Raw genomic sequence first — 12,578 nt, 5'->3', positions numbered from 1 at the left:
GGAAAAATATTAGTAAATTTTCATTTGTTGGCCAACACAAAGAACATCATCTACATATCTAAACCAAATTGCATTAGAAAGTAAGATGTCTTTTAGTAATTTTGTTTCAAAAGATTTCACAAAAAGATTATCTACTTAGTATATACCATCACTAATATTAAGATTGTAATTCTTTGTGTATTTAATAATAGAAGATTCAATGATATTTCTCTTGGTATTAGAGTTAGAATTAATAAACCAGATGGCATTACTCCAGTTAGTACAATGATCATAGCTTTTAATGTGATTAAACAAGATATTTGATTCTTGTCCCGTTCTTATACTATATTTATGTTGCTTAAGTCTAACAGGAAGATCGTTACGAGTCTGACCAACATAACTCTTATCACAATTTTCACAAGGCACTTTATAGGTGCATCCAAGAGAATTTTCTGATGAATTCCTGATAAAGATATTCTTTATAGTATTATTGTTGCTAAAGGCAACATTTACATTAAAGGATTTAAGCAACATGGGAAGTAAAGTGAAATTATTACTAAAAGGGAGAAGTAAAGATTCTTGGTGTCAATGGGAGGTTTGGGCTCAACTCTATAAAATGATTTGTTTGCTATCTTAAGGGATTTATCAATGAAAGATCTAGGGTACTTTAACTTTGATCCAATAGAATATATCTATTCAAACTCATCATCAATAAACTCTGGACTGCAAATACGTAATGCCCTAAGGAACATAGATTGAAATAATGATAATTTAACTCTGTCATGTTGAGATGAGTAATAATGGATATATGAGCATACATTGGTGGGTTTTCTGTATATGCTAAACTTAAACTTGTTTCCTTGACTATTATTTTCATTTTCTACAGTAAATTTGATGGAAGGTACTAAATTGTTAAGTTAGGGGAGAAATAATGGTAAATTTTCATTTGTTGGCCAAACACAAAGAACATCATCTACATACCTAAACCAAATTGCATTAGAAGGTAAGATATCCTTTAGTAATTTTGTTTCAAAAAATCTATATATATATTACGTAGTACAGTTGAAAAGGGGTTACCCATTGCCATACCAAATTTTTGAGCATAGTGATCTCTTTAGAATTGAAATACACAGTCTTTTATACACAATTTTATTGGTTCAAAGAAAACAGACTTTGAAACAGGTAAATGAATATCATCATAAGTATTCTAAAAGGTCATCAACTGGAACTTTAGTGAAAAGTGAGGAAACATTAAAGCTAACTAGTTTGAAATCAAAATCAACATTGATTATGTTTAGCTTGTTGACTAAATCTACATTGTTCATGATATTAGAATTTGATACCTTACCCACTAAAGGGCTTGATAAAGAAACTGACCATTTTGACAATTTATATGTGATGGAGCCTGCTGAACTCACTATAAGACTTGCTGGAAAATTTTGTTTATGTGTTTTGATAAGTCCATACATATATGGCATTGAAGGGGACAAAGATGACAAACTTTTGATAAGAGAATTATTACCTTTCAACAACAACTTTATTTCTTTATCAAAATTGGAATTAACTGTTTCTAAGGTATTTTACTAAGTTTAGAATATGTTGTGTCATCATTTAAAAGAGTCATTCATTTCAGATAAATAGTTACTTTTGTCTAAAATCACAAAAGTGTTAGCCTTATCTACTTTAGTAATATGCATATCCTTGTCTTTTTTTAAGGTGTTAATAGCTCTTATAAAGCTTTTAGGGCATTTACGTGCCATTAGTTTTGACAAACTGGCATACACTAAACCCTTGTAGATATCAATTTCATCATTACTTAAATTACTGTATTTCTCTAAATTACAAAAAGTTAGCAAAGAAATTATTTTATAGAGTTGAGCCCAAACCTTCCATTAACAACAAGAATCTTTTAGTTGTCCCTTTTAGTATTAATTTCACTTTACTTCCTATTTTGCTTAAATTCTTAAATTTTATGCTGGTCAGACTCGTAAGGTCCTTTCTGTTAGACTTAAGCAACGTAAATATAGTACAAGAACGGGACAAGAATCAAACGCTTTGTTTAATCACGTTAAAAACTATGATCATTGAATTGACTGGAGTCATGTCATCTCAGTTATTAACGTTATCTAACTCTATTACCAAGAGAAATACCATTGAATCTTCTATTATTAAATACACAAAGAATTATAATTTCAATATTAGTGATAGTCTATACAAATTAGATAACTTTATTGTTGTTAAATTTTGTAAAATGGTGAGTTATGAACGCTCGTTGTATGTTTTGGACAATCACATGTTTAACAAATGGCGTCCTAGCTTCGTCTCTTCGATGTATATCAACTGACTTATATTTCTCTCATGTTTATCATGTTTACCAAATGGCGTCCTAGCTTCGTCTCTTTGGTGTATATCAACTGACTGTTATATTTCTCTCTTGTGTCTCCCCTGATGATGTGATCATTACACGAAAGAGCACTTGGGAACTTTTCGTGTTTCATTTTCCCCGTGGACTCATAGGAATACATATATATATATATATATATATATATATATATATATATATATATATATATATATATATATATATATATATATATATATATATATATATATATATATATATATATATATAAACAAATTAAACAACCATGGAGACATCACACACCCCTGCCGCAAACCTACATTCACTGAGAACCAATCACTTTCCTCTCTTCCTACACGTGCACATGCCTTACAACCTCGATAAAAACTTTTCACTGCTTCTAACAACTTGCCTCCCACACCATATATTCTTAATACCTTCCACAGAGCATCGTTATCAACTCTATCATATGCCTTCTCCAGATCCATAAATGCTACATACAAATCCATTTGCTTTTCTAAGTATTTCTCACATACATTCTTCAAAGCAAACACCTGATCCACACATCCTCTACCACTTCTGAAACCACACTGCTCTTCCCCAGTCTGATGCTTTGTACATGCCTTCACCCTCTCAATCAATACCCTCCCATATAATTTACCAGGAATACTCAACAAACTTATACCTCTGAAATTTGAACACTCACTTTTATCCCCTTTGCCTTTGTACAATGGCACTATGCACGCATTCCGCCAATCCTCAGGCACCTCACCATGAGTCATACATACATTAAATAACCTTACCAACCAGTCAATAATACAGTCACCCCCTTTTTTAATAGATTCCACTGCAATACCATCTAAACCTGCTGCCTTGTCGGCTTTCATCTTCCGCAAAGCTTTTACTACCTCTTCTCTGTTTACCAAATCATTTTCCCTAACCCTCTCTCTTTGCAGACCACCTCGACCAAAACACCCTATCATCAAACACATTCAACAAACCTTCAAAATAATCACTCCATCTCTTTCTCACATCACCACTACTTGTTATCACCTCCCCATTTGCGCCCTTCACTGAAGTTCCCATTTGCTCCCTTGTCTTACGCACTTTATTTACTTCCTTCCAGAACATCTTTTTATTCTCCCTAAAATTTAATGATACTCTCTCACCCCAACTCTAATTTGCCCTCTTTTTCACTTCTTGCACCTTTCTCTTGACCTCCTGTCTCTTTCTTTTATACATCTCCCACTCAATTGTATTTTTTCCCTGCAAAAATCGTCCAAATGCCTCTCACTTATCTTTCACTAATAATCTTACTTCTTCATCCCACCACTCACTACCCTTTCTAATCAATCCACCTCCCACCCTTCTCATGCCACAAGCATCTTTTGCGCAATCCATCACTGATTCCCTAAATACATCCCATTCCTCCCCCACTCCCCTTACTTCCATTGTTCTCACCTTTTTCCATTCTGTACTCAGTCTCTCCTGGTACTCCCTCACACAAGTCTCCTTCCCAAGCTCACTTACTCTCACCACTCTCTTCACCCCAACGTTCAATCTTCTTTTCTGAAAATCCATACAAATCTTCACCTTAGCCTCCACAAGATAATGATCAGACATCCCTCCAGTTGCACCTCTCAGCACATTAACATCCAAAAGTCTCTCTTTCACGCGCCTGTCAATTAACACGTAATCCAATAACGCTCTCTGGCCATCTCTCCTACTTACATAAGTATACTTATGTATATCTCGCTTTTTAAACTAGGTATTCCCAATCATCAGTCCTTTTTCAGCACATAAATCTACAAGCTCTTCACCATTTCCATTTACAACACTGAACACCCCATGTATACCAATTATTCCCTCAACTGCCACATTACTCACCTTTGCATTCAAATCACCCATCACTATAACCCGGTCTCGTGCATCAAAACCACTAACACACTCATTCAGCTGCTCCCAAAACACTTGCCTCTCATGATCTTTCTTCTCATGCCCAGGTGCATATGCACCAATAATCACCCATCTCTCTCCATCAACTTTCAGCTTTACCCATATTAATCGAGAATTTACTTTCTTACATTCTATCACATACTCCCACAACTCCTGTTTCAGGAGTACTGCTACTCCTTCCCTTGCTCTTGTCCTCTCACTAACCCCTGACTTTACTCCCCAGACATTCCCAAACCACTCTTCCCCTTTACCCTTGAGCTTCGTTTCACTCAGAGCCAAAACATCCAGGTTAATTTCCTCAAACATACTACCTATCTCTCCTTTTTTCACATCTTGGTTACATCCACACACATTTAGACACCCCAGTCTGAGCCTTCGAGGAGGATGAGCACTCCCCGCGCGACTCCTTCTTCTGTTTCCCATTTCAGAAAGTTAAAAATACAAGGAGGGGAGGATTTCTGGCCCCCCGCTCCCGTCCCGTCTAGTCGCCTTCTACGACACGCGAGGATGGGGTTGTTAGTGAGGTGAATTCAAGAGTTTTGGAAAGAGGGGAAAGTATGAAGTCTGTTGTGGATGAGAGAGCTTGGGAAGTGAGTCAGTTGTTGTTCGCTGGTGGCTGATTCATGTGAGAAACTGCAGAAGCTGGTGACTGAGTTTGGTAAAGTGTGTGAAAGAAGAAAGTTAAGAGTAAATGTGAATAAGAGCAAGGTTATTAGGTACAGTAGGGTTGAGGGTCAAGTCAATTGGGAGGTAAGTTTGAATGGAGAAAAACTGGAGGAAGTAAAGTGTTTTAGATATCTGGGAGTGGATCTGGCAGCGGAAGTGGATCATAGGGTGGGGGAGGGGGCGAAAATCCTGGGAGCCTTGAAGAATGTGTGGAAGTCGAGAACATTATCTCGGAGAGCAAAAATGGGTATGTTTGAAGGAATAGTGGTTCCAACAATTTTGTATGGTTACGAGGCGTGGGCTATGGATAGAGTTGTGCGCAGGAGGGTGGATGTGCTGGAAATGAGATGTTTGAGGACAATGTGTGGTGTGAGGTGTTTTGATCGAGTAAGTAACGTAAGGGTAAGAGAGATGTGTGGAAATAAAAAGAGCGTGGTTGAGAGAGCAGAAGATGGTGTTTTGAAATGGTTTGGGCACATGGAGAGAATGTGTGAGGAAGGATATATGTTTCGGAGGTGGGGGGAACGAGATGTGGGAGACCAAATTGGAGGTGGAAAGATGGAGTGAAAAAGATTTTGTGTGATCGGGGCCTGAACATGCAGGAGGGTGAAAGGAGGGCAAGGAATAGAGTGAATTGGAGCGATGTGGTATACCGGGGTTGACGTGCTGTCAGTGGATTGAATCAAGGCATGTGAAGCGTCTGGGGTAAACCATGGAAAGATGTGTAGGTATGTGTATTTGCGTGTGGGGACGTATGTATATACATGAGTATGGGGGTGGGTTGGCCCATTATTTTCGTCTGTGTCCTTGCGCTACCTCGCAAACGCGGGAGACAGCGACAAAGCAAAAAATATATATATATATATATATATATATATATATATATATATATATATATATATATATATATATATATATATATTTTTTTTTTTTTTTTTTCATACTATTCGCTATTTCCCGCGATAGCGAGGTAGCGTTAAGAACAGAGGACTGGGACTTTGGGGGAATATCCTCACCTGGACCTCTTCTCTGTTCCTTCTTTTGGAAAAAAAAAAAAAAAAAAAAAAAAAAACGAGAGGGGAGGATTTCCAGCCCCACGCTCCCTTCCCTTTTAGTCGCCTTCTACGACACGCAGGGAATACGTGGGAAGTATTGTTTCTCCCCTATCCCCAGGGAATATATATATATATATATATATATATATATATATATATATATATATATATATATATATATATATATATATGTGTGATGTCTCCATGGTTGTTTGATTTGTTTATGGATGGGGTTGTTAGGGAGGTAAATGCAAGAGTTTTGGAAAGAGGGGCGAGTATGAGTTCTGTTGGGGATGAGAGAGCTTGGGAAGTGAGTCAGTTGTTGTTCGCAGATGATACAGCGCTGGTGGCTGATTCATGTGAGAAACTGCAGAAGCTGGTGACTGAGTTTGGTAAAGTGTGTGGAAGAAGAAAGTTAAGAGTAAATGTGAATAAGAGCAAGGTTATTAGGTACAGTAGGGTTGAGGGTCAAGTCAATTGGGAGGTGAGTTTGAATGGAGAAAAACTGGAGGAAGTGAAGTGTTTTAGATATCTGGGAGTGGATCTGTCAGCGGATGGAACCATGGAAGCGGAAGTGGATCATAGGGTGGGGGAGGGGGCGAAAATTTTGGGAGCCTTGAAAAATGTGTGGAAGTCGAGAACATTATCTCGGAAAGCAAAAATGGGTATGTTTGAAGGAATAGTGGTTCCAACAATGTTGTATGGTTGCGAGGCGTGGGCTATGGATAGAGTTGTGCGCAGGAGGATGGATGTGCTGGAATGAGATGTTTGAGGACAATGTGTGGTGTGAGGTGGTTTGATCGAGTAAGTAACGTAAGGGTAAGAGAGATGTGTGGAAATAAAAAGAGCGTGGTTGAGAGAGCAGAAGAGGGTGTTTTGAAATGGTTTGGTCACATGGAGAGAATGAGTGAGGAAAGATTGACCAAGAGGATATATGTGTCGGAGGTGGAGGGAACGAGGAGAAGAGGGAGACCAAATTGGAGGTGGAAAGATGGAGTGAAAAAGATTTTGTGTGATCGGGGCCTGAACATGCAGGAGGGTGAAAGGAGGGCAAGGAATAGAGTAAATTGGAGCGATGTGGTATACAGGGGTTGACGTGCTGTCAGTGGATGGAATCAAGGCATGTGAAGCGTCTGGGGTAAACCATGGAAAGCTGTGTAGGTATGTATATTTGCGTGTGTGGACGTGTGTATGTACATGTGTATGGGGGGGGGGGCCATTTCTTTCGTCTGTTTCCTTGCGCTACCTCGCAAACGCGGGAGACAGCGACAAAGTATAAAAAAAGAAAAAAAAAAAAAAAAAATATATATATATATATATATATATATATATATATATATATATATATATATATATATATATATATATAAATATATATTTATATATATATATATATATATATATATATATATATATTTATTTATTCATTTTGTTCATGGGGTGTGTTAGATAAAAAATCATCAAACTGACAATCATCATAAAAGTGACATTCATGGCACATACTGTACTGACTGATTAAGCTTGCACTGCCTTGGATGTTACCGAATTATGGATGATGAATGATTTAGACTGAAAATTTATTTTCAAAACATAATTAATTTTTCATAATCTCTCAGATTTCCTACACAGAGGTACAAATGTTTTCATCTACCAAACTGATCGTTTTCTAGGTTCTTCTGATGTAAAAATTTAGATAACAGGATGATCCACATATTTCATAGTCCACTAATGAATTCCCCTCTGTCATTTTAAAAACAGAATCACAAAGATGCAGGCTTGAGCTTCTCCATACATTGCTTGTGTTTCAGTCGTGACTTCACCTTTTTTAGTCTGCTACTATGCGTACGTCTGCTTTCACTGTCGTATACTTTACGGCAATTCAATCACCCAAGCTTCACCACTGACTGGAATCTGGATGATGAAGATTGACTGGTTCAGGTGAGGTAGTTTCATTATAGTTAACTGTGGGATGAAGCGAACTGTCCGGTGGCTGCTACTTACAATGGCATTGAGTTCATCTCTGTTGACCTCGGGTTTCAGGTATCATATGCACAGTGTAGGACACCAGGTATCTGTCTTATCAAAATAATTGCTTAAACCTGTCGAGTGCCGTCTCTACTCAGACACCTAAGTGTTTTTGCTTTTAAATACTTCAACATTGGCTCAAGCTCAAACTGGATACCTCATATAAATATACCTATATTCATATGTGTGTGTGGTACTAAGATAGAGAAGGTCCTTACCTGAGATGATACCGAGACAGCGGTAGTGCATACTTAACATAGCATCACCTAATTAAGTTACCTAAACAAAGGTCAGCAAATTATTTACCCAAGGTGGTGTAAGGTAAGTGCGTGCAGTGATCTTGTGAGATTGACACGGTGCTGTGGCGGGTACTTACCTACACCAGCAGTAAGACGGTGGACCAAAACACCTTGCATGGTTCGAGGATGCTGGCTACCTTACTTAACACCACACCAAGACCTGACACAACGGGGAGTTCCTAACCAGTAGGACAACAGGTCAGTAGATAAGAAAAATGGAAATACCTACGGTACTGATGTAATGAAGTTACCTGGGTAATAGGATAATGGAGGTACCCAGGTACTGGGATAATGAAGTTACCCAGGTACTGGGATAAAGGAGGTACCCAGGTACTGGGATAATGAAGGTACCCAGGTTCTGGGATAATGGAGGTACCCAGGTACTGGGATAATGAAGGTACCCAGGTACTGGGATAATGGAGATACCCAGGTACTGGGATAATGAAGGTACCCAGATACTGGGATAATGAAGGTACCCAGGTACTGGGATAATGAAGGTACCCAGGTACTGGGATAATGAAGGTACCCAGGTACTGGGATAATGGAGGTACCCAAGTACTGGGATAATGGAGGTACCCAGGTACTGGGATAATGAAGTTACCCAGGTACTGGGATAATGGAGGTACCTTGAACTAGGATACTGAAGTTACCAAGGTACTGGGATAATGGAGGTACCCAGGTACTGGGATAATGAAGTTACCCAGGTACTGGGATAATGAAGGTACTCAGGTACTAGGATAACGAAGGCTTCCAAGTACCGGGATAATGGAGGTACTCAGGTACTGGGATAATGAAGGTACTCAGGTACTGGGATAGTGAAGGTACTCAGGTACTGGGATAGTGAAGGTACCCAGGTACTGGGATAATGAAGGTACTCAGGTACTGGGATAGTGAAGGTACCCAGGTACTGGGATAATGAAGGTACCCAGGCACTGGGATAATGAAGGTACTCAGGTACTGGGATAATGCAGGTACCCAGGTACTGGGATAATGAAGGTACTCAGGTACTGGGATAATGAAGGTACTCAGGTACTGGGATAATGAAGGTACCCAGGTACTGGGATAATGAAGGTACTCAGGTATTGGGATAATGAAGGTACTCAGGTACTAGGGATAACGAAGGCTTCCAAGTACGGCTGGGATAATGGAGGTACTCAGGTACTGGGATAATGAAGGTACTCTGGATAATGGGATAAGTGAAGGTACCCCAGGTACTGGGATAATGAAGGTACCCAGGTACTGGGATGTTGAAGGTACCCAGGTACTGGATAATGAAGGTACCAGGCACTGGGATAATGAAGGTACTCAGGTACTGGGATAATGAAGGTACCCAGGTACTGGGATAATGAAGGTACTCAGGTACTGGGATAGTGAAGGTACTCAGGTACTGGGATAATGAAGGTACTCAGGTACTGGGATAATGAAGGTACTCAGGTACTAGGATAACGAAGGCTTCCAAGTACCGGGATAATGGAGGTACTAAGGTACTGGGATAATGAAGGTACTCAGGTACTGGGATAGTGAAGGTACTCAGGTACTGGGATAATGAAGGTACTCAGGTACTGGGATAATGAAGGTACTCAGGTACTAGGATAACGAAGGCTTCCAAGTACCGGGATAATGAGGTACTCAGGTACTGGGATAATGAAGGTACTCAGGTACTGGATAGTGAAGGTACTCAGGTACTGGGATAGTGAAGGTACCAGGTACTGGGATTAATGAAGGTACTCAGGTACTGGGATAGTGAAGGTATCCCAGGTACTGGATAATGAAGGTACCCAGGTTACTGGGATAATGAAGGTACCCAGGTACTGGGATAATGAAGGTACTCAGGTTCTGGGATAATGAAGGTACCCAGGTACTGGGATAATGGAGGTACCCAGGTACTGGGATAATGAAGGTACTCAGGTACTGGGATAATGAAGGTACTCAGGTTCTGGGATAATGAAGGTACTCAGGTACTGGGATAATGAAGGTACTCAGGTTCTGGGATAATGAAGGTACTCAGGTTCTGGGATAATGAAGGTACTCATGTACTGGGATAATGAAGGTACCCAGATACTGGGATAATGAAGGTACCCAGGTTCTGGGATAATGAAGGTACTCAGGTACTGGGATAATGAAGGTACTCAGGTTCTGGGATAATGAAGGTACTCAGGTACTGGGATAATGAAGGTACCCAGGTACTGGGATAATGAAGGTACTCAGGTTCTGGGATAATGAAGGTACCCAGATACTGGGATAATGAAGGTACCCAGGTTCTGGGATAATGAAGGTACCCAGGTTCTGGGATAATGAAGGTACCCAGGTTCTGGGATAATGAAGGTACCTAGGTTCTGGGATAATGAAGGTACCCAGGTTCTGGGATAATGAAGGTACCCAGATACTGGGATAATGAAGGTACCCAGGTACTGGGATAATGAAGGTACCCAGGTACTGGGATAATGGAGGTACCCAGGTTCTGGGATAATGAAGGTACTCAGGTACTGGGATAATGAAGGTACTCAGGTACTGGGATAATGAAGGTACTCAGGTACTGGGATAATGAAGGTACCCAGGTACTGGGATAATGAAGGTACTCAGGTTCTGGGATAATGAAGGTACCCAGATACTGGGATAATGAAGGTACCCAGGTTCTGGGATAATGAAGGTACCCAGGTTCTGGGATAATGAAGGTACCCAGGTTCTGGGATAATGAAGGTACTCAGGTACTGGGATAATGAAGGTACCCAGGTTCTGGGATAATGAAGGTACCTAGGTTCTGGGATAATGAAGGTACCCAGATACTGGGATAATGAAGGTACCCAGTTGCTGGGATAATGAGGCTACAGTACCTACCCAATGTGGCGCCCAAGCTACCCCATCCTGCGACGGTACAGTTGATGTACGGAGGGTAACCCCATCCTTGCGGCACCAGACACACGGGCTGAACAAATTTTCCAAACCTGAGGGAAAATATGATGTGATATTAATCCTTCATCCCTGGGGATAGGGGAGAAAGAATACTTCCAACGCATTCCTCACGTGTTGTAGAAGGCGACTAAAGGGGACGGGAGCGGTGGGATAGAAACCCTCCCCTCCTTGTATTCTAACTTTCTAAAAGAGGAAACAGAAGGAGTCACGCGGGGAGTGCTCATCCTACTCGAAGGCTCAGATTGGGGTGTCTAAATGTGTGTGGATGTAACCAAGATGAGAAAAAAGGAGAGATAGGTAGTATGTTTGAGGAAAGGAACCTGGATGTTTTGTCTCTGAGTGAAACGAAGCTCAAGGGTAAAGGGGAAGAGTGGTTTGGGAATATCTTGGGACTAAAATCAGGGGTTAGTGAGAGGAAAAGAGGAAGAGAAGGAATAGCACTACTCCTGAAACAGGAGTTGTGGGAGTATGTGATAGAGTGTAAGAAAATAAATTCTAGATTGATATGGGTAAAACTGAAAGTTGATGGAGAGAGATGGGTGATTACTGGTGCATATGCACCTGGGCATGAGAAAAAAGATCATGAGGCAAGTGTTTTGGGAGCAGCTGAATGAGTGTGTTGGTGGTTTTGATGCACGAGACCGGGTTATAGTGATGGGTGATTTGAATGCAAAGGTGAGTAATGTGGCAGTTGAGGGAATAATTGGTATACATGGGGAGGTCAGTGTTGTAAATGGAAATGGTGAAGAGCTTTTAGATTTATGTGCTGAAAAAGAACTGGTGATTTGGAATACCTGGTTTAAAAAGAGAGATATACATAAGTGTACGTATTTAAGTAGGAGAGATGGCCAGAGAGGTTATTGGATGAGGTGTTAATTGATAGGCACTCGAAAGAGAAACTTTTGGATGTAAATTTGCTGAGAGGCGCAACTGGAGGGATGTCTGATCATTATCTTGTGGAGGCGAAGGTGAAGAGTTTTAGAGGTTTTCAGAAAAGAAGAGAGAATGTTGGAGTGAAGAGAGTGGTGAGAGTAAGTGAGCTTGGGAAGGAGACTTGTGCGAGGAAGTACAAGAAGAGAATGAGTAGAGAATGAAAAATGGTGAGAAGAAAGGAGGTAAGGGGATTGGGGGAGGAATGGGATGTATTTAGGGAAGCAGTGATGGCTTGCACAAACTATACTTGCGGCATGAGAGGCGTGGGAGGTGGGCAGAATAGAAAAGGTAGTGAGTGGTGGAATGAAGAAATAAGATTATTAGTGAAAGAGAAGAGAGAGGCATTTGGACGAATTTTGCAGGAAAAAATGCAAATCAGTGGGAGATGTA

General features: G+C 40.2%; 1 protein-coding gene across 1 annotated transcript in view; it reads right to left on the bottom strand.

Annotated features, from left to right (window-relative positions):
• The window catches only part of LOC139766705 (anionic trypsin-2-like), a 113,638-nt gene that overhangs the window by 22,408 nt on the left and 78,652 nt on the right, over positions 1–12,578 (bottom strand). Inside the window, exon 5 of the mRNA XM_071695625.1 lies at positions 11,181–11,287. Within this exon, the coding sequence (XP_071551726.1) occupies positions 11,181–11,287 (107 nt within the window). The remainder of the gene's footprint in view (positions 1–11,180; positions 11,288–12,578) is intronic.

This window comes from Panulirus ornatus, chromosome 58, assembly GCF_036320965.1.
Source record: "Panulirus ornatus isolate Po-2019 chromosome 58, ASM3632096v1, whole genome shotgun sequence".
NCBI classification, from domain to species: Eukaryota; Metazoa; Arthropoda; class Malacostraca; order Decapoda; family Palinuridae; genus Panulirus; species Panulirus ornatus.
Note: the sequence above shows the minus strand (reverse complement) of the source record. Positions and strands in the feature narration are given on the sequence as shown.